The sequence below is a fragment of the Gobio gobio genome (genome assembly GCF_949357685.1).
Source record: "Gobio gobio genome assembly, chromosome: 3".
In the NCBI taxonomy this organism is placed as follows: domain Eukaryota; kingdom Metazoa; phylum Chordata; class Actinopteri; order Cypriniformes; family Gobionidae; genus Gobio; species Gobio gobio.
Genome location: NC_137099.1, coordinates 43,403,198 through 43,427,029, shown reverse-complemented (window position 1 = coordinate 43,427,029; position 23,832 = coordinate 43,403,198). Strand labels below are relative to the sequence as shown.

Sequence of the window (23,832 nt, the reverse complement as noted above, 5' to 3'; positions counted from 1 at the left end):
GGGTCAGTCGTAAAGTGGTTTGAAGGCAAATAGAGTTGTTGTGCTAAATCTGAGCAAACGAACTGTGATGGCAGAGACAGAGACAGGACTGATGCACAATTCCTTGGATTTCCTCTTGGATTTTACAGGTTCAGGAGCAAACTCAAAACAGAAATTTAAGTAAAATTAATAAATATCCTCTTAATAATATTACAGTAACATATTAACACGATGTGTAGCTTTTAGTATATTTTTGTACATCTTACACAATGATGTAGTAGGCTATATTATTTGTACATCTTAACTGCAATAAATTGTACGAACGATAGATAGATAGATAGATAGATAGATAGATAGATAGATAGATAGATAGATAGATAGATAGATAGATAGATAGATAGATAGATAGATAGATAGATAGATAGATAGATAGATAGATAGATAGATAGATAGATAGATAGATAGATAGATAGATAGATAGATAGATAGATCGATAGATCGATAGATCAATCGATCGCCTTTTTCTAAATTCTTATCTTAATATCTTTATCTATTTCCATTGTTTTAAAGAACAGCAAACTAAATGCATTTATATCCAAACAAATATGTACCTAAAGTTAAAGTTAGCGCTGATGCATCATTATACAGACTTTGTTGCCATCTAGTGGTTCAAGAAAGTACTGTAACCTCCTAACTGCATAAAGCATTGGTACCAAGTTATTACTAAATGTTTGTAAAAAATAAAAAGGTTGACAACAAAAAAAAGAATATTATAACAGAATAACTTTATGCGGTATATTCCTTGGTATTCCTTGATTTGCACAATTTGAAATGAATAGTTCAAAATGAAAATTGACTTTTTAGTTAAACTATTCCTTAAGAAACTTGCTTTTTATTAGCTTATTGTGGTCCATTAGAAATCCTCATTCAAATATTTAAAATAACCCAACGCTAATGTATATCGAATTGTAGAATGTAACAACAACAAAAAAATCAGAAATTGCACAGAAGTTTGTTCTTTTATTTATCTTGCACATCTGATGTTCAGTCCATGTTTGAAAGATAATGTCTTAGCAAAACAAGGTGAAATGCCTTAATAGTTTTTTTATGGCTAATTAAAACAGCACTTTTAACACTTTAATGACAGTCTTAAAAGTCATGCACTGAACATCCTTAATGTGCTAGAAAAAGATGAATATACAGTATATGCCCTGATAACAGGTAGCACACTGCAAAAGCCACAGCAATGCTATCATTAACTATTTACTACGCAATGCTATCCATCCCATGTCTAGCTGCCAAACTTTATCAGAATAAGCTGTTTATAGCTGCATTTGAGGAATTTGATCTAGTGCTGAACAGAAATTAAAGAGAAAAAATAAAAGCCAATACTTCCTCTTTACAGGTGAATTTTGTTTTGTTTGCCAGTCTGATATACACCAGTCAAAATTTCAGAATACATTTTTTTTTTTTTTTTTTAAGGGCTCTTATGCTCACCATAGCTACATTTATGAGATCAAATATACGGCAACCTTTGTCATATTGTGACATTTTTTTACACATTAAAATAACTTTTTTAATCTATTTTAAAATGTAATTTATTTCATTCTTCAGTGTCACATGATCCTTAATAAATAATTTTAATATATTAATTTGCTGCTCAAGAAAAAGTTTTTATTATTTTCAATATTAAAAACTGTTTTTGATCATAACATTTTGTGGAAACCATAATACACTACCATTCAAGTTGGGGAAAAAGTAAAGAAAAAAATACTTTTATTCAGCAAAGATGCATTAAACTCATCAAAAGTAACAGAAAAGACATTCAGAATTTTACAAACGATGAATTTATTTCAAATAAATGCCGTTCTTTTGAACTTTTTATTAATTAAAGAATCCTGAAAATGTTTCATGGTTTCTACCAAAATACTAAGCAACAAATAAAGTTTCAATGTTCCAACATTGATAATGATCATAATACGAAGCATTATTAATAATTGAGAACCAAATCAGCATATTAGAATGATTTCTGAAGGATCTTGTGACACTGAAGTCTGGAGACTATTATAAAATGTATTAAAATATACAAACAATTGTAATAATTTCACAGTATTACTGTTTTAACTGTTTGTAACTCACTAAGGCTGCATTTATGTTGGATCAAATAAATGCATCCTTAGTGAGCATAAGAGACTTCTTTCAAAAACTTCTTAATTATTGCAAATTTTTGACTTGTTTATAAGCAGTAATGCTTCACCATTCCCAGTGGTTAGCTGCACATCTATCATGCTACCATCATGATGGCTAGGGTGCAAAAAGGATCAGGTTACTCTCCAAGGGTGTCCTGGGGGTCCCTAGTAGTTCCGCAGGAGCCAGGTAGGTGGAGATATGCCTAACTGGCTGAAATAAGCCCACCACCAGGGCTTCTCAGTTCTCTCCTCCCCATTCTCCCCCAGCTCCCGCTGGCTGTACTGCTCAAACTGATTAAATGGGTCGAAGCGCTCGTAATTGTCCAGCTCAGGGATGTTAAAGTAGTCAAGAGAGGGTTCTCGTGGGACCTTCTTCAGCACAAAGTCCACTCTGCCCACCTGTGCGTTCCTTGGCAGGCTAATGCGCTTAGATACTTTAGAGTAGCCAGTGGCAGCTGCGGTCACAATGTGGACACCTGGATTCAACAATCTCCAGTAATCACCATCCTCAGCTGTAGAGAGAGACAGAGGCTATCAATACTCATTTACGTCTGCATTATTCATTTCAGGTCAATGCAAAGGAACACAAGAGGTTTGTAAAAGTGTTGACGGTTGCATTATGACTTTACTAAAAATTGTTACCTGTAGTGATGTCATGTCGCATCCCCCTAACAGATAGTGTGGCTCCTTTAATGCCATTTCCATGTTCATCCTTCACAATGCCCTTTATACCTCTGTGGACCTGCAAGTAACAGCTCAGAGTGATGAAGTTGTTATTTACCTTACACTGTAAAAAAAAATCAGGTCTCCAATTGAAAATTTTCTAGTGACTGATCACGTCTAATTTTTTTAGTTGGCCAAATTTATTTTCTGTGAATTAAATTGCATCAATTCACAGAAATTCAATTTGGCCAACTGAAAAATTTTGATGTGATCAGTCACTAGAAAATGTTCAATTGGAGACCTGATTTTTTTTTTTTTTACAGTGTATCTGTTATAGATGTTATCATCTGTTATATCCTTTCTCTCAAATATAGAAAGTATGGGCATGGGCATGACTATTGGGGCATATAGCCCCATATATTTTATCTTGTTCCAGGTCTAGTTCTTTCTTTTATGAGTATACTGCAACAATTAAGAAGAAATCTAAATAATTGAAATATTTTTTACAAAAAAAGGTATCAAAACAAGTCATCCTCTCTTATGAGATTGGACTAGTCCAGTGTGTTGCTGCATTTAGGGGCAAAGTTCATTCATTCATGTTCATGTTCTTGATATCGCGGATGCGTCAAATGCATTCTTGAGAGAATCGAACTGTTAGAAATCCCCAAACACGCTGCGGGCGTAGTATGGAAGCCTGTAAGGTTTAAACTTCTCGTTCTTACTGAAGAGATTCCCGCTGCAAGCTCACAAATGTGTGACGGTTGTGAAAGTAAACAGTTGTCCGTTTGTTGTTTTGCCCTCTAGCGGTTAAAAAAACCCCATGCATTTTGCAGAAGAACATTGTTTTGGTTGTGCTTAAGCTCTGCGTGACTATGCAGATGAATACACAGGTAAACAACACGTTCACGGTTTCCTTTATGCAGTCTCGATTCTTCACTGGGAACCAAAAGTAACTCACTCCCGCTAAATGTTTACTCTTTGAATTCTTGTTAGGTGCACTCACGCCATGGCGTATTTAGATTAGATTAGATTAGATTCAACTTTATTGTCATTACACAAGTACAAGTACAAGGCAACGAAATGCAGTTTAGGTCTAACCAGAAGTGCAATAGCAGCAAGTGCAGGATATATACAATGGTTGCGTAAGTGCAGGACATAAAAATGTTCTGAATATATATAAATATGTATAAGTAGAGAGATGGTTATTACTATAAGTAGAACTGAATTTACAGATGAATATATACAGTGAATAAATATACAGATGGCTATTACTATAAACAGAATTTACAGGTGAATATGTACTATGAATAAATATACAGATGGCTATTACTATAAACAGAATTTACAGGTGACTATGTACTATGAATAAATATACAGACGGTTATTACTTGAACAGAATTTTACAGTTAGAGGTATACAGTAATATGTTAGGCTAATATGAGGAATATAGCAGTGGATTAAGTTAGTACAATAAATTATGGACAGAGCTATCCGAAAGAAAGTGTAAAAGTGCAGTGGAAAGTGGTTGCATATTCCAGTTAGAAGTACGGTGCAAAATGCAAATGTAAACATTGTTACTGTAAATACAGTCGGCAGTGCAGATGAGCATTATCCAGTTACGGTATGGTGGTGCAGAATGCATAAGTAAACAGTTGTTACTGTAATAAACAGTCAGTAGTGCAAATAACAAAGTGAAGGCAGATGTGAGGTAGGAGAGTTATCAGTTTATGAGGGAAGTGGATCAACGGGGGTTTGAGTTCAATAAAGAGACAGCTCTGGGGAAAAAACTGTTCTTTAGTCTGCTGGTCCTGGTCCGGAGGATCCTGAAACGCCTGCCGGAGGGCAGGAGAGAAAACAGTCTGTGGGCTGGGTGAGAGGAGTCCTTGAGGATGCTGCGAGCTCGATGCAGACAGCGTTTCCTCTGGATGTGCTCGATGGCAGGTAGTGGAGTCCCTGTGATGCGCTGGGCAGTTTTCACCACCCGCTGCAGTGCCTTGCGCTCCGCAACAGAGCAGCTCCCATACCACACTGCCACACAGTTGGTCAGGATGCTTTCTATTGCGCAGCGGTAGAAGTTCACCAGGATGGCCGAGGAGAGCTGATTCTTCCTCAGTGTCCTCAGGAAGAAGAGGCGCTGGTGAGCCTTCTTGACCAGGCTGGAGGTGTTGGTCGTCCACGACATGTCCGCCGAGATGTGGATCCCCAGGAACTTGAAACTGGAGACACGCTCAACAGCCATTCCATTGATGTGGATGGTGTCGTGTGTGCCTCTTGACTCCTTCCTGAAGTCCACGATGAGCTCCTTCGTTTTGGTGGTGTTGAGGAGCAGGTTATTATCAGCGCACCATGTGGCCAGGTGCTGGATCTCTTCCCTGTAGGCAGTCTCATCGTTGTTGCTGATGAGACCAATCACCGTAGTGTCGTCCGCAAACTTGACGATGGAATTAGTTCCATACACAGGCTTGCAGTCGGAGGTGAAGAGGGAGTAGAGAAACGGACTTAGCACACAGCCCTGTGGTACACCAGTGTTGAGTGTGATGGATGTGGAGCAGGTGGATCCTGATCGAACATTCTGGGGTCTGTCAGTTAGGAAGTCCAAAATCCAGTTACACATTGAAGTGTTGATGCCCAGGTCTCCAAGTTTGGCAATTAACTTGGATGGGATGACAGTGTTGAATGCTGAGCTGAAGTCAACAAACAGCATGCGTGCATAAGTGTTTTTACTGTCCAGATGGGTGAGCACAGAGTGCAGTGCCATGGAAACGGCATCCTCTGTGCTCCTATTGCTGCGGTAGGCAAACTGGTGTGAGTCCAATGTGGATGGTATAGAGTCTTTTAGCCTAGTAACTTGTAAAAAGCGTTAACATCCTCATATAACTCGTAATTACAACTTGTAAGCTGGATATTTTCCGACTTGTACCATGTGAACGCTGTACGACTTGACTGCTGCAGATTAATTTAGGTTGCCATAGAAACCCTGATAATCTTCCCATAAAAGTGCATAATTCCCAGCCGAGGACTGAACTGCTCAGAGTTGAACGTCTTGTGTTCTCATCTCGAAATTACATTAATCACGACATGAACACAGCATATCCATAGCAGACTGGTGGGAGTGACCTTTGACAGCAACGTGCCCAGTGCAGTATGGGTGTTGACGTTTTCCAACCTATTTGGCAAAAAGGAAGACAACAGGCATCGTTCTCTGTTTTCTCTAGTCAGGTAGATTTATTTATTTTTTAATTGAAAGCCCATTTAGTTAGAGGTGAAGTACCCGTTTAAGAGATATAACCAGTTTAGATGACTAGCTGAAGCTATATCCATTAACAGACACGGTACTTCCTTGAAAATAAATATCAGCATAGCGCTCAAACAACCATGCAATGACCCTTCACAATATAATGTTTTTTTACAATGAACTCTGTTAGAGGGCAGTTTATCTGTTCAATAAAATACCTTACTCACTTTTTGAGTAATAAAAACACCATCTCCGCGTCGCTTTCACAACATTATAAATCTCTCAGTTCTCGCCACCTCCAAGCCCATGTTGATTCTGGTTTTATTACGAGCTCTATTCGCATTATCTTTTTCTAGCAGACTCTCCTCAGTTAGGAGTTGTTTTTTTTAAATGGGTGATTCCCTAGAGGTTGGAGATTTAGCTGCTCTGTATCAAATTTTCTCGCTCGTTGTGACAACTAACTTATGCCACTCCTACAGAATACATGCTTCAAAGTAGCCGGAGCAACCTTTCTCTATTTACGGATATGACGAGGTGCTCAAGGGTGAGTGACATGTAAGTAATTTCACGCAAAAACCATACTGTCAGGTCTAAAATATTAACACTTATAATAGTCTTACAATAGTGAATCATGTTTTGGAAGACGAACTGATGATGAATCAACTCATTTCAATTTTGTTCAACAAAAAAAGTTACATAGTGTACCTTTAAATATGCAAACGAGGCATTATTTAATATGCACTAATTTTCAGACATTTCAAATACAGAAATCTGAACATTAGATAAAGCCAGGTAAAAAATTCATTTTGACATTTAAACGTCAAAGGTTTTTACAGAGGGGATATTGGATATCTATTTTTATGACTCCATTAATCAGAAAACAATTTAAAAAACCTTTAGAATATAGAAAGGAATAAAACTACAGGGTTTGGTGAATGTAATTTCTTCAAGTTTGGATTCCTGGTTCAGTGCATGAGAATAACAACAAAAACAGAACAAATGCAAAGCAGTCATTTTTGTGTAATTATATATACAAGAGTTCAGTGTAGAGAAAATTAAATCAGGCATATATTTAGCATGTGAGGAAATTAAAAAACAAAACAAAGATAAGAGTCACTTATGCTTGCAATCTATGCTTAACTCAATGACCCAATAGAAGAGTGAACTCACAGACTCCATGAAGCTGAGCAGTGCCTCCTTATTCCTGAGCCACTCAGGGTAGAGCTCCACCTCAGAGGGGAATTTATCACAGCCCAACTCCACTGTGATCTCATAACAGTTACTGTGCAGGTAGTTAAAATCTGACATCCCTGATACAATAACATAGACAGACATGAGAAATTAAATGGCAAAATAACCTAAATAAGTTTTGGGGGGAATGTCTCACAAACTGAACAGCCAGATGGAGATTTTACATGAAATAAATTAAGCCTCAAAGACACAATGATTCTTCTCAAATGAAAGTGTTTACCTCCAGCAAAGCTATACCACTGTGCTCCATTGGTTATCCCTCCTTTATTGGCAAATGAGGCTCCACATCTCTCTGTGTCATTGTTGGACATAGTGGCATGGGCATCTGCATATATCCTAGCCAACTGCCTAAAGACCTACACACAGGAAATGACTTTGTTATGCAAAATAAGTAAGTGCAGGAGCTTCGCCTGCGACAGTTGGAGGAAAATACATTTACTCACTTGTTCATCTGGTGTGGGTGAGTACATCCTTTCTTCTTGGGGGTGTCTAGAGAAGTCAAAAGGGTATGAGATGACCAGTTCTCCTCCATGCAGACTGGCAGATATAACAAAAGGATAGGATCTTATCCACTTCATTACAGCATAGGTCTCTGGTGCAACTACCTAAAAGTAAATAAATTAGCATAAGATTAGCATAAGATGCCCAAAGGTTTCTCTATGCTCTCCTCTAAATCATATTCTATGTGATTTTTCACTTAATAGTCACTGTATGCATAAAGTAGTGTCACTATATTTAATCACTACACTCTAAAAAAAGGGTTCTATATGGCACCAAAAATGGTTCTTCGTCGTAATCATAGAGGAACCACTTTTGGTGCTATATAGCACCATATCTTAACATGTTCTGTATATGGTAGCGGTGCTATATAGCACCTTAGTCAAAGAACCGCTGAAGAACCTCTGAAGAACCGCTGAAGAACCACTGAAGCACCAAAATTGGTGCTATATAGCACTTAAAAAGGTTCCCCTATGATTACGAGCAAAGAACAATTTTTGATGCCATATAGAACCTTTTTTTTGTAGAGTGTATATTGAACATTATAATAAAACAGTACATTTATATGAAAGTATGCTGGGATTGCCGAATACATATACAAAGGATATTCAGTGTATTTTTGTTGAACAACTGTATATTTGATAGAGATGGCTATGCATTCTCTACCTTATTTAACCAGTAGGATTCAGGGATAGGGATGTGGTCACTACGGAAATGTCTGAAGCGACGCCGATTGTAGAAGATGGAGGTGAGGTCAGGGAAGTTGCGGTTCAGATCGAGATTCTGTGCATTGGCCCGACCGCTGGTCCATCCGTTGTTCTCATGACCCTATATGTTACAAATCCCACCAGTCAAAAATCGTGGGCAAATTTTAAACAGGGTTTCAAAGAGAGTCACTAAATATGTGAAAACATTTGTAGTACTCTTTTTCAATTTACAAGCAAGACATTTGCTACAAACTAAACACATTGGATGGATCGGAAAGCCAAAATGAAAGTCAGACATTAAGAAAGAGGGGAAAGGTTACAGACTGTAGAAAGAGAATAGAAATGTATAAAAAGACAGAAAACATCAGAACCAGGCAAAGATACGTCTGTTAGTGTTAAATGAATAGACCAACACGGTTTTATCCTCTTATTTAAGATTAAATTCATTGTCCTACAATTGCTTCCAACAAAACCCATTATATTCTTAAACATCACCCGTGGTGATCAGTAAAGAGATTTTGAGAAGATTTAGATGAATATACTATTAGTTTAACAAGCTATTGTTAAAATACTGCTGTGTTATATGACAAAGAAAATGAGGGCAATTGTCTATTAGAGTGGTTAGTCAAGGCCTCCCTCTACCAGTTGTCCTTTTTAGTTCATAGCTGGATCACTGGACCAATTTTACCTTTTTAAGTTTGTTTTGCTATGGATGGTTTTTATTTCCTAGGCAGTAATAAACTGCCAACATTGAAACAACATTCAACAGTAACATGGACTTCCTCCGAGGCCTGACCTGTTCAGGAGGACACTCTCTGGTGCAGGGAGCTTGGTATGGTCAGTCAGCCGACAAACAGACAGGCAGACAGACTCAGACAACAAAATATTTACTTCCTGGTAGATGTTTTCGGGGTCGTTCCTATCGGCTACCTCAGAAGCGGCAATCTCATAGCCGTCGGGATTCATGGAGGGTAGGATATGGATGCGTGTGGTGTTGATGAGTGTCTGAATTCGCTCATTGCCCAGCAGATACTCAGAGCACAGATACTGAGCCAGGTATATCAGCAGCTGTCGGCCGAGAACCTCGTTTCCATGCATGTTCCCAATTAATTTGATCTCTGGCTCCACTAGAGGACAGTGAAAAGACAAATGGGAACAGAAATTTAATCAAAGCTGAATTCAGAATAGTATACTAGAATAGTAACCCACTCTTAATATTTTATAGGGCAGAAATGGGAAGGAGATTTAACAGGGGATGAATAGATGTTTTTTTATTTTTTTATATATATATATTTTAAAATGTCATTTATTACAGTGATGGCAAAGCTAAATTTGTAGACATTACTCCAGTCTTCAGTGTCAAATGATCCTTTAGAAAGCCTTTAGAAAGAAGCATTTCTTATTAGTATCAATGTTGAAACAGCAACTGGTGGGTTTTAAAAAAGAGGAGGTCCACTAAAAAATATTTATTAGGGGTTCAAGCCCGTCATGAAAACTTTTCCGCCATTTTGAATTTGACGAAAACTTACTTTTGTCAACTAGTCCTAGGTTTTTCGCCTGATCGGAACCAAACCAGTGCCAAAATGTTCTCTGGAGTCTGATCACGATAAAAAAATAAAAATTGCGACGATTGGCCACTTGGTGGCGCTATAACATGAAAAAAACATGAAAAATGCTATGACCACCTGACCGTTAGTCCGATTGACTTGAAAATTGGTATGCAGTGTCTTGGTCAAAGGTATCATGTATGTCTATGAGGACATTGGCGTAACTCAAAAAACATGGCCGCCATTGGCCAATGAAGTTTGAGCACCTATTAGACAAGGTTAACGGAGGCCGATCGGAACAAAAACTCGATGGGCATGTTCAACTCATGGTCCTAGAGGTCTGTAAGAAATTTGAAAGAAATCGGCCACTAGTCGGCGCTAATGAGTTGTACGGCTCTGTAATCACGTGATGTTTCACATAACCCCACAATATTGATATAATTTGATAGATCTCATACTGAACAACTTTGCCTCAAGAACCACTGCTGTCAATCAAATCATTCATTAAATATTCACGATTATGTTAAAAACCTATTTTTGCAAACTAGTCCTAGGTTTTTAGCCCGATCAGAACCAAACCACAGCAGTATGATTCTCTGGACTCTCCTGATAAGTAATTATCAAAAAAATTGAACTTTACCCTTTGGGTAGCTATAACAGGGTCATTTAGAGAATGGGTCTGGCAAAACATGCTCAAAAAAACAACTCAAAACTTCACGCAAATAGGTGAGCACGTGCAGCATATGACTCTAAAGGAGCATGAAAGATGTTATAGCGATCAGACCATAGGTGGCGCTATAACTGTTAAAAAAGTTTTAAAAAACATGCATTTCCTATGCTAAACTGCCTGTATTGGCTGTAAATGGTCTTTTCCATGTATAATCAAGATGTTTATAAGCTTGCTAAATAAAACGTAATAACTTTTTTGTGCATGTGTGCCTTAAAGGCCTTAAATGCTTGAACCCCGATAAATGCTGCTTGCAGCTTTAATTATTATTATTATTACTATTTTTTTGCTTGACTGCATTAAAATGGCTTTTTTGGGTCACTATTCGATAGAAAATTTAAAGGGTAACTTCAGTGATTTAGCATTAGGCTTTGTATCAGTAGAAACTCGGTAGTATATTCAAATTATGGTACTTTCCCCCCTCATATCCCCCTGAGACGAGAGAATTATGCATTTTATTTCTGGCCAAAAAATCCTCAGATGACGCAAAATGACGATAAAATGACTCTTCTCAGCTCTTCGTGATGAATGAAATCTGACACTGCTGCGTCTGTGCTGTGACTTTCGTTCGGCTCACTCACACTTTATTGAAAAGACACGTTCAGTTTTTAATTGTAGTGTTTAATCTCTAACTGAACGAAATTATTATATTACTATGAAGATCAAAACGACGATGTACGGAGTGGCCTCGTAGGGCAGCGAAGCAAGTGCATTCTGGGAGTTGTTGTCTTTCATCCACATGAGACAAAAATACATTTTCTGTCTTTTCTCAGTCTAGAAGGCACCAAATTCAAAAATAATTTCACATTTCTACTACATAAATGACCCAGTTTAAATACAAAGCTTAATGCTAAATCACTGAAGTAACCCTTTAAGGAAAATGCAAAAATCCATCCTTCTGTCATTTTAAATGGATGTGATAAAAGAGCTAAACTAGTTTCTGCTGAACTAAAATAACGTAACTCATGTCTCTCTACGATGATTGATTGATATACCAACTTAATTTTTTACCAACGGCAGCAAAAGTTTCCGGCTATTGCTTTTTCATCCGCTGTCATGACAAATCGGGCCCTCCCTCAAAATTGGGTGTCCCCACACTGTTAATTAATGATTATCCTAAGTATGTACGAATGATATGGATTTAGAATACGCATAGTTTACTATATAATATGTACTTAAACACATTAGTGCTCAATTTATTACACTTGATTAACTGTTAATTAATAAATAATCATAATAAAAGCCATTTAAGTGAATTATTGAACATCATTAAGTTGGACATTTAACTCTTAATTTAACACATCATTACATTAAAGATGATTGAGAATATATGTAAGGTAAGTGCAAATGTGTGTATAAACTAAGCTATCAGGCTAATCGCTTATTTGCTATGCTAGTGTAACGGAGGCCAGCTATGCGAGTAAACCTCACTCCTCTGATCTCAAGAGAGGCTCTGACGCTACACTGTAAAAAAAAAATCAGGTCTCCAATTGAAAATTTTCTAGTGACTGATCACATCTAATTTTTTTTGTTGGCCAAATTGAATTTCTGTGAATTAAATTGCATCAATTCACAGAAATCCAATTTGGCCAACTGAAAAATTTAGATGTGATCAGTCACTAGAAAATGTTCAATTGGAGACCTGAATTTTTTATACAGTGTAGAGGTTGCAGCCTTTAGTCTCCTTGTTAGAGCGTCTGACTCTCATGCCGGTGGACCCGGGTTCGAGTCCCACTTGAAGCGGGCGGTTTGAACAGGAGGGGTTACATTAGTGCTGTGACCCGGATGGGAGTGAGGTTTAGGGGGGTGATTGTAACAGAGGCCAGCTAGTAGTCGCTGTGCCAGTAAACCTCACTCCTCTGATCTCAAGAGAGGCTCTAGCGACTGACGCTAGTGGTTGCAGCCTTTAGCCTCCATGTTAGAGCGTCTGACTCTAATGCTGGCGAAGCCGGGTTCAAGTCCCGCTAGGAGCGGGCGGTTCGAACAGGAGGGGTTACACTAGTACTGTATATAAGCTAACTAATACAGACATAACTGGTCATTATAACACAGTTGAGACAGCATTTATCACAACGTGATTTTGTAGGAATTGTAATCCGGCACTAAAGAGAGTACCTATTAAAAGCAATTTGAACCAATGGGATAACTCGGGGTCCTAGAGGAGACCCGATTTCGGGGGGGGGGCCCAATTTGTCACTACACCGCCTCCCATTCTCTATCCCCTCAGACTTAGCATTGTAATTTCCTCGGCACATTCGAGGGAAAAAGCAGCAGTGGTTCTGACTTCAGTAATATTTTATGGTGTCACAGTGGCGAAATTACAAACACATTCTGAGACATAAAATGAATAACTGGGAATTTTATTAACATTAAATTGTCCTTATCCAATTTTCACCTCAACATTTTGGGTATAGGCTGTGCCTCCCTTGCCTGCCCTGACGAGCTGCCACTATGAGCTGTGCCTCCCTTGCCTGCCCTGACGAGCTGCCACTATGAAACAGATGTGCTGCTTAATATTCTTTTGAGAATATTAAAAAGAACTGAATTTCTGTCATGACAACTCTGGGGGCCCTATCTTGCACCCAGCGCAATTGACTTTGTACACCGACGCATGTGTCATTCCTATTTTGCACCCGCGCAAAGCGCGCTTTTCCCTCCACAGAAGCACGTCACTAAACTAGTGAATGCACTTGCGCTCCCTGGGCGGTTCAGCGCAAAAAAGGAGGCGTGTTCCGGCGCAAACAATCCCTGGTGCTATTTTGCTGTTCCATTAAACAATTGCGCCACTGACCAGAAAAAAACCTAGTCTAAAGTCAGTGGCGCGTTGTTCATTATGCTATTTTAAGGGCGCATGCTTGACCATAATGTATAGCGTGCACAACGCGCATACACTTTGCTCATGTAATCTACACAGATGCAACAGTTATTTTTGCAAATCATAAATTGTTACACTAAAAAATATTAACACATGAGATGACGGAAATCATTGTGGTGTGCCACGAAGATGTGAAAAAATAGGCATAAATCTAGCTTACAAATTATTCAGGCTAATTGTAGTCTAATAATTAAGGAGACCTGTTTGCCCAATAGTGGCAACTTCTGGCAAGACATATATGTATATAAGGACATCTAACAAATTGGTTTGTCCGTCAAGAACCAGGAAAAAAAATCGGTGAGGGTGGAAGCAGCGATGTCCTCTGCTGGCGTCAGGTCCTGAGTAGAGGCAGATCCACCTCCCGTTACACGGCGTGCCTGATTGATGCTGGCAAGCTTGGACTTTCCCCGTCTTCTGATGTCATTGTAGCGCTTGCGGCACTGGTGCGACGTCCTGGGGATGCCAGCTGATGAAACAATTGTGGCTATTTCCTCCCACGCCTGTTTAACCGACGCTATTTTGGGTGGGTTTCTCCCATCCCCATACAACACAACTTCTCTGTCTTTCACTGCTCTTACAAGCACATCAGTCTCCTCGGCTGTGAACCGCTCCTGGCGTGAGCCTGGTAAATACGCCATAATAATAGCAATCCATTATGGAACTTGCGCACCTGCTTTTACAGGGAATGTTGGATGACGCTCTGATTGGTTTATTCACGTTACGCCCAAACCACACCTATGAATAATGAAGCTACTTCAGACCAACCCATTTTAGATTTGCGCCGGGCGCAAGAGCCATTTATCCCGCCGGGAAAATAGCAACAGCGCCAAGACCCGCCAACAAAGTTACTTGCGCTTCGCGCTTTGACACTTGCGTTTCAGATCGTTAAAATAGGGCCCTGGGAGTGTTTGGCATGGTAATGGTTATGACACTGATGATATGTTTGGTCTTGGCCGAATAGATCTGCAATGCTGGTTATTGCTGCTGCTGCAGAGCAAATATGTATGGAAGCTTGTTTCCGCCACAGAATAAAAAAAAAAAAAACTTAATTCTGATTTGAGAATTTTTCAGAGAATTCAGAATTGCTTGAAATAAAGTGAAGTTATTAAACATAATTTCGGGAGGAGTATGCCCATCTAATCTTCCAATTAATACCAAGGTAAAAAAAACAGCAGCTTACCTCTTCCCATTGTTAGTTCTTGCAGCATCCCTCCTCCTCCCCCACACCTCCTTTTTTGTACAATTTTGCCTGTTATAGGGGGGCAATCGGAGCTTGAGTATAATATCCTCTCCGAGCCCCTCTATAGCAGACAGCAAGCCAAATCTGTTTACCACTTTCACTAAGATTATATGGGCACACAAACTCGTGAAGTCGCAATTGCGAGTTATAAAGTCAGAATTGCGAGTAATAAAGTCAGAATTGCGTGATATAAAATCAGAATTGCGAATTATAAAGTCAGAATTGCATGATATAAAGTCAGAATTGCAAGTTATAAAGTCAAAAATGCGTGTTATAAAGCAATTGCGAGTTTATGTCACAATTCTGACATTTTTTTCTGACTTTATAACACGCAATTGCGAGATGTAAATAAAAAGTCGCAATTATCTTTTCAAATGTTTTATTCTGTGGCGGAAACAAGCTTCCTTAACAAGTACTTGCTACTGCCAATACATATGGCACGCTGCTGTGAGCAAGACATGCTGCTGCTGTACAATATAGCATACATAAATTACCCGTAGCAGTAGCAGATCTATGTGTGGGTGTGGATGTGGACTGCAGATGATGTGATTGCAAGCAGACTGAGTTAAGGACCTGGGACATCTAGATTTGCATGACAGAACTTTGTATTTATTTAAAAATAGAAATCTTTTGTAACATTACCAATGTCTTTACTGTCACTTTAGATACATTTAATACATCCTTTCTAAATGAAAGTATGCATTTCTTTGATTAAAAATACTCACATGGGTCATGTTGTCCAGGGTTATTAGAGAATTCAATAACTAGTAAGTTTTTTCCTTCCACACTGCGTCCAATGCTGTATGTATGTGAGATATGGGGGCATTTCACTGCTGTCTTCTTCAAGACGCTGAACATCTGAGAGTTGGAGTGGTAAGTGAACTGAAGGATAGTGGAAAGACCACCATCAGATATGTTGGCAAATGCCACTTCCTGCTTTTCTGAGGAGAGAAAGTATGTATTTTCCTTAATACATATTAATACTTATTAATAATTTTTACTTGAATCACTCCACAACTCTTACCTTTTAGCGTTGACAATGGGTCATAACAACCCTCCACACTGCCAACAAAGAATCGGTCGCAGTCCAGAAAGTAAGGCCATGCCATTTGGATGGCCTCAAAGGCATGGATACAGCTTTTTTTCACCATCTCACACGTGCTACGGCACGGCTTCATAAGTCTGCCGTCTTGACAACGTGGAGCCAATACTGAGCAGCCCAACAGACGGATGTCTGGAGAACACTCTCCATTCAGCAGCCCGTGGATCACACTCAAGAGAAGGTACTCTGCACCCATCTCTAATTCCTGCCGTGAACGGTGGCCCACAATGTTGGGGAATGTGGTGTGGCTGTAGGGCACATCCTGACAGTAACCAAGCACCATCTCTATGCACTGCGCTAAAGACAGGAGAGAAAGGATTTTAATTTAGAAACTAAATTAGGCTGGTGGAGAATGGAGGAAGAATGTGTCACAGGCAGTGTAGCACTATTTTTAATTTAATATGGAAACTAAAGAGTATTTATCACTCCAAGTTCTTGGAATGGAACAGTTTGTGGAATGTCATCTGCAGTGGAATGTTTTTAATACTAGATTTTGAAGGGACAGCCTCATTAATCAGATATATGGAATATTTTAAAGTTTTGAGAAATAAATGCATGGCTTTTCGCTTATTCAGCCTATTAGTGGCAGTTTCGGAAAATAAATACCTTCTTACAATGACAGTATGTGACACTTAGACATTACTGCTTGTTTAATATATCAGATTAATTATTTGTCCTTCACTGATTCTTGAGATAAGGAACAAAACATGTTTTAGATGTTAAAAAATAAAAACTAACACTACATTGTCAAAAAAAATTATTTTTGTAGTCAAAGGTCTAAGATGATGAACCATGTAAGGGAAAAAGCTTATTTCTAAATAAATTAAATGTATTCACTCCATAACTTAATTAGTGTCAACTCCGTCAGACGCACCAAAAAGCATGCTAATTTAATTTAATCTATCCAAAAACAGTGTAAAGTCTTCAGTTTTGTAATACTGGTGTTCGGTATATGATCTAAATCATAAAATACATTCACTGTTTATTTTTTGCTTGTTTTCACATTATTATGAACAACCCAGTTTCTAAATTCCTTGATTCTCCTCCCTCCTTTTAATATTAAACATATATCACCAATGTTCTTAGGTAATTAAGACATAATATCATATAGTTCCATTGATGTTTTAACATTTCTACACAATACATTGAAAAAAGAATAAGACATTTCTTTCAGAATTAACAAAAAGTTGACAAATACTGACGGAGTTGACAAATACAGAGTTGACAAATACTGACGGAGTTGACAAATACGGAGTTGACAAATAATGATGGAGTTGACAAATACGGATGGATTGAAAAATACTGATGGAGTTGACAAATACTAATGGAGTTGACAAATACGGATGGAGTTGACAAATACGGAGTTGACAAATAATGATGGAGTTGACAAATACGGATGGATTGAAAAATACTGATGGAGTTGACAAATACTAATGGAGTTGACAAATACGGATGGAGTTGACAAATACGGATGGATTGAAAAATACTGATGGAGTTGACAAATACTGATGGAGTTGACAAATACGGATGGAGTTGACAAATACGGATGGAGTTCACAAATAATGACAGAGTTGACAAATACTGACAGAGCTGACAAATACTGACAGAGCTGACAAATACTGACAGAGCTGACAAATACTGATGGAGTTGACAAATACTAATGGAGTTGACAAATACGGATGGAGTTGACAAATACGGATGGATTGAAAAATACTGATGGAGTTGACAAATACTGATGGAGTTGACAAATACGGATGGAGTTGACAAATACGGATGGAGTTGACAAATAATGACAGAGTTGACAAATACTGACAGAGCTGACAAATACTGACAGAGCTGACAAATACTGACAGAGCTGACAAATACTGATGGAGTTGACAAATACTAATGGAGTTGACAAATACGGATGGAGTTGACAAATACGGATGGATTGAAAAATACTGATGGAGTTGACAAATACTGATGGAGTTGACAAATACGGATGGAGTTGACAAATACGGATGGAGTTGACAAATAATGACAGAGTTGACAAATACTGACAGAGCTGACAGAGTTCACAAATACTGATGGAGTTGACAAATAATGACAGAGTTGACAAATACTGACAGAGCTGACAAATACTGACAGAGCTGACAAATACTGATGGAGTTGACAAGTACGGATGGAGTTGACAAATACTGACGGAGTTCACAAATGCTGATGGAGTTGACAAATACTGACGGAGTTGACAAATACTGACGTAGTTGACAAATACTGACGGAGTTGACAAATACTGATGGAGTTGACAAATAAGGATGGGGTTGACAAATACTGATGGAGTTCACAAATACTGACGTAGTTGACAAATACTGACGTAGTTGACAAATACTGACATAGTTGACAAATACTGACGGAGTTGACAAATACTGACATAGTTGACAAATACTGACGGAGTTGACAAATACTGATGGAGTTGACAAATACAAATACTGACATAGTTTACAAATACTGATGGAGTTGACAAATACTGACGTAGTTGACAAATACTGATGGAGTTGACAAATACTGACAGAGTTCACAAATACTGACGGAGTTGACAAATACTGACATAGTTGACAAATACTGACGGAGTTGACAAATACTGATGGAGTTGACAAATACTGACAGAGTTCACAAATACTGATGGAGTTGAAAAATACTGACGTAGTTGACAAATACTGACGGAGTTGACAAATACTGATGGAGTTGACAAATACTGACGTAGTTGACAAATACTGACGGAGTTGACAAATACTGATGGAGTTGACAAATACTGATGGAGTTGACAAATACTGACGGAGTTGAAAAATACTGATGGAGTTGACAAATACTGACGGAGTTGACAAATACTGATAGAGTTGACAAATACCGATGCAGTTGACAAATACTGATGGAGTTGACAAATACGGATGGAGTTGACAAATACTGACGTAATTGACAAATACTGATGGAGTTGACAAATACAAATACTGACGGAGTTGACAAATACTGATGGAGTTGACAAATACTGACGCAGTTGACAAATACTGATGTAGTTGACAAATACTGATGGAGTTGACAAATATAAATACTGACGGAGTTAACAAATACTGATGGAGTTGACAAATACTGACAGAGTTCACAAATACTGATGGAGTTGACAAATACGGATGGAGTTGACAAATACTGACGGAGTTGACAAATACTGATGGAGTAGACAAATACTGACGTAGTTGACAAATACTGACGTAGTTGACAAATACTGACGTAGTTGACAAATACTGACGGAGTTGACAAATACTGACGGAGTTGACAAATACAGATGGAGTTGACAAATACGGATGGAGTTGACAAATACTGACGGAGTTGACAAATACTGATGGAGTAGACAAATACTGACGTAGTTGACAAATACTGACGTAGTTGACAAATACTGACGGAGTTGACAAATACTGACGGAGTTGACAAATACTGATTGAGTTGACAAATGCGGATGGCGTTGACAAATACTGACAGAGTTGACAAATACTGACGGAGTTGACAAATACTGATGGAGTTGACAAATACCGATGGAGTTGACAAATACAGATGGAGTTGACAAATACGGATGGAGTTGACAAATACTGACGGAGTTGACAAATACTGATGGAGTTGACAACTACTGACAGAGTTGACAAATACGGATGGGGTTGAAAAATACTGACGGAGTTGACAACTGACGGAGTTGACAAATACTGACGTAGTTGACAAATACTGACGGAGTTGACAAATACTGATGGAGTTGACAAATACGGATGGGGTTGACAAATACTGATGGAGTTGACAAATACTGCCGTAGTTGACAAATACTGATGGAGTTGACAAATACGGATGGAGTTGACAAATACGGATGGAGTTGACAAATACTGATGGAGTTGACAAATACTGCCGTAGTTGACAAATACTGATGGAGTTGACAAATACAAATACTGACGGAGTTGACAAATACTGATGGAGTTGACAAATACTGACGCAGTTGACAAATACTGATGTAGTTGACAAATACTGATGGAGTTGACAAATATAAATACTGACGGAGTTGACAAATACTGATGGAGTTGACAAATACTGACAGAGTTCACAAATACTGATGGAGTTGACAAATACGGATGGAGTTGACAAATACTGACGGAGTTGACAAATACGGATGGAGTTGACAAATACTAACGGAGTTGACAAATACTGATGGAGTAGACAAATACTGACGTAGTTGACAAATACTGACGTAGTTGACAAATACTGACGGAGTTGACAAATACTGACGGAGTTGACAAATACTGATTGAGTTGACAAATGCGGATGGCGTTGACAAATACTGACAGAGTTGACAAATACTGACGGAGTTGACAAATACTGACGGAGTTGACAAATACTGATGGAGTTGACAACTACTGACAGAGTTGACAAATACGGATGGGGTTGAAAAAGACTGACGGAGTTGACAAATACTGACGGAGTTGACAAATACTGACGGAGTTGACAAATACTGACGGAGTTGACAAATACTGACGTAGTTGACAAATACTGATGGAGTTGACAAATACGGATGGGGTTGACAAATACTGATGGAGTTGACAAATACTGACGTAGTTGACAAATACTGATGGAGTTGACAAATACTGACAGAGTTGACAAATACTGATGGAGTTGACAAATACGGATGGGGTTGAAAAATACTGACGGAGTTGACAAATACTGATGGAGTTGACAACTACTGACAGAGTTGACAAATACGGATGGGGTTGAAAAATACTGACGGAGTTGACAAATACTGATTGAGTTGACAACTACTGACAGAGTTGACAAATACGGATGGGGTTGAAAAATACTGACGGAGTTGACAAATACTGACGGAGTTGACAAATACAGATGGATTTGACAAATACGGATGGAGTTGACAAATACTGACGGAGTTGACAAATACGGATGGAGTTGACAAATACTGACGGAGTTGACAAATACGGATGGAGTTGACAAATACTGACAGAGTTGACAAATACGGATGGGGTTGAAAAATACTGACGGAGTTGACAAATACTGACGGAGTTGACAAATACAGATGGATTTGACAAATACGGATGGAGTTGACAAATACTGACGGAGTTGACAAATACGGATGGAGTTGACAAATACTGACGGAGTTGACAAATACTGATGGAGTTGACAACTACTGACAGAGTTGACAAATACGGATGGGGTTGAAAAATGCTGACGGAGTTGACAAATACTGACGGAGTTGACAAATACTGACGTAGTTGACAAATACTGACGGAGTTGACAAATACTGATGGAGTTGACAAATAAGGATGGGGTTGACAAATACTGATGGAGTTCACAAATACTGACGTAGTTGACAAATACTGACGTAGTTGACAAATACTGATGGAGTTGACAAAAACTGACAGAGTTGACAAATACTGACAGAGTTGACAAATACTGACAGAGTTGACAAATACTGACAGAGCTGACAAATACTGATGGAGTTGACAAATACGGATGGAGTTGACAAATACGGATGGGGTTGAAAAATACTGATGGAGTTGACAAATACGGATGAGGTTGAAAAATACTGACGGAGTTGACAAATACTGATGGAGTTGACAAATACTGAAAGAGTTTACAAATACTGACGGAGTTGACAAATACTGTGGACAAAGGTTGAGCTGAGGCCAAATATACAGTGTATATATACAGTAAATGTAAATAGAATCATGAAACAGCATTAGAGGAATTCCCCATATGCAAAAAAAAAAATATTAAATCACATTATACAGACTTTTTGAGAGCACTTGTCAACCATCAGACATAATACCTGATGGAGTTGACGTCTGCCGGAGGTGGAATTTTTTTCCACCTTAATCACATGTTGTACAGTGGAGCAATTTAGTTTTTTCCTCAGTTGTAGCTGCCTTAATAAACATATAAAAATGGCAAGATTTATCCCACAACTATTTACAGAAACTATTACACTGCGATGACAGAGTTGACATGTTAAGGCTGTGACCGCAGAGACTCAAATTGTTTATTTAAAATATAAAAAAATATATTACTTCCAGGACTATGTGTCCTGTGAGATCCACAATGAGCAGGAAATAGTAAGTGCTCCTCTGAGTTAAAGCTGTTTATGACAATGCCTGATTAGAATTATAAAAAATCCTGACGGAGTTGACGCAAAGTGAGGACACAACTTTTATAGTTATTTTTTAATGGAAAATATAATTCAATATTTGCTTGTTGTATTGTTTGATATCTTAAAGATCTCCTCCTTTTAATGTAACTCTGCATTTTATAATTTGTTGCATTTTTAAACACTTTGTTTGGCAGTTTTACATTGTGACCTCATGCTGAGAACAGGTTAAATTACATGTGTTTCCAAGTATAGTGTTCTTTTAAAACAATACTACAGAAATTATTTAAAAGTATAAGCAATGAATGTCCTGAGTATACACATTTCCCTTAGATGTAACTTTTTAAGTATAGTATTTTTATTGTGTTGAAATTCTTACTTTTTAACATAAATAGGGCTTTTGTGTTTGGGACAAGTTTTCATCCCTTATCTCAAGAATCAAGTTTTTAAGCAAATTATAGATTGCACCTTATAAGCTATCTCAAAGCTCTTACTAAATCACCCTAAGGTCTTTAAAGGCATATCACGTCTTTCCCTTTCTACAGTGATGTAGACAAGTCCCATCTTGCAGTGGTGTTTGGTATTCAGAGTACCTTTCCCCCCATACCTTAGCTGTGAAACACTTGAAAGTTGTACACTCTATTTTAGAAAACTAGGCAACATGATATAACAATTGTACTACATAGTATAAGTACCATTGCAGTAACCTGAGGTAACCTGGACAACGGAATAAAAGGAATACTTACGCCTCTCTTGTGCAGGTGTTCTGCATCTTCCTAAAAAAAAAACAATCATTCACAAAGGATGTTACAGCTGCTGAAGTCAGTCTCTGAAGGCTAGATGGCAGTAGAGTACACAGTGGAAAGAAATCTTTCTGCACGAAAATTGCACAATGTCAAGCCTGCATTTGTAAATGCAAAAAGTTATTTGACCTTTGAGCATTTTGACGGCCAGTCAACTTTTTGTACACACCCTCTCATTCTTTATTATTGCTATTTACACATTTGAAATTAATAATAGAATTGAACTAACATTTTAATATTTTATGGTAATATGATGATAGATAGATAGATAGATAGATAGATAGATAGATAGATAGATAGATAGATAGATAGATAGATAGATAGATAGATAGATAGATATAGATAGATAGATAGATAGATAGATAGATAGATAGATAGATAGATAGATAGATAGATAGATAGATAGATAGATAGATAGATAGATTTTTATTTAATAAAATATTAAACTTTTCACTTTTTAAAAACTATAAAACATGTTTTTTTTAAGATAATGGGAAACTATTTCAAAAGAGCGTACAAATGCATGACTAGAGTAATTATATTGTAAACGTTTCCAGTTTCCCCTCACATAAAAATTGCAGCTAACTGTAGCCTAAATTGGTGCAACACTGAATGAATGTATAAGGTTACCTATTGCTGCTTCTTCCGGTGCACATCGTTGTGGGACAGTCAAGCCTGTCGCCAGTGCGCTTAAAAGAATTAAAAACGTGAGCATTTTGTTGTCCATAAACTGAATGATGTGGCAGTCGCTACGACGTACAAAGTTGATCATCTTCCGAAAAGTCCGGCTACCCCCATCGCTTAAGGGAGAGCCTGCACGAGGACCGCTGCCAAATGATCAAATTACAGCAAC

At 38.1% G+C, this 23,832-nt stretch overlaps 1 protein-coding gene across 2 annotated transcripts; it reads right to left on the bottom strand.

Moving 5' to 3' along the window:
- Window positions 1–853: 853 nt before the first annotated feature.
- On the bottom strand, window positions 854–23,832 carry cpz (carboxypeptidase Z). Of its 2 annotated transcripts, none has more exons than XM_079811827.1 (11): window positions 23,610–23,832; window positions 22,923–22,952; window positions 15,936–16,310; window positions 15,637–15,852; window positions 9,414–9,649; window positions 8,482–8,643; window positions 7,761–7,922; window positions 7,538–7,673; window positions 7,237–7,376; window positions 2,811–2,910; window positions 854–2,680 (listed from the first exon to the last, which is right to left on the bottom strand). In XM_079811827.1, exons 1-11 carry the CDS (start codon window positions 23,749–23,751, stop codon window positions 2,334–2,336), a joined length of 2,046 nt encoding a protein of 681 aa, XP_079667953.1. In that variant the 5' UTR covers window positions 23,752–23,832; the 3' UTR covers window positions 854–2,333. The 2 variants fall into 2 exon arrangements, with proteins under 2 accessions (XP_079667953.1, XP_079667954.1); XM_079811828.1 differs by having other exon boundaries at window positions 982–2,680; window positions 9,453–9,649.

Excerpts from the sequence above, each read along its gene's own strand:
- cpz (XM_079811827.1), bottom strand. The coding sequence starts at position 23,751 with ATGATCAACTTTGTACGTCGTAGCGACTGCCACATCATTCAGTTTATG. Across the intron at positions 22,953-23,609 it reads ACCGGAAGAAGCAGCAATAG|GAAGATGCAGAACACCTGCA; the intron begins GTAACCTTATAC and ends TTTTTTTTTTAG. Across the intron at positions 7,674-7,760 it reads CACCCACACCAGATGAACAA|GTCTTTAGGCAGTTGGCTAG; the intron begins GTGAGTAAATGT and ends TCCTGTGTGTAG.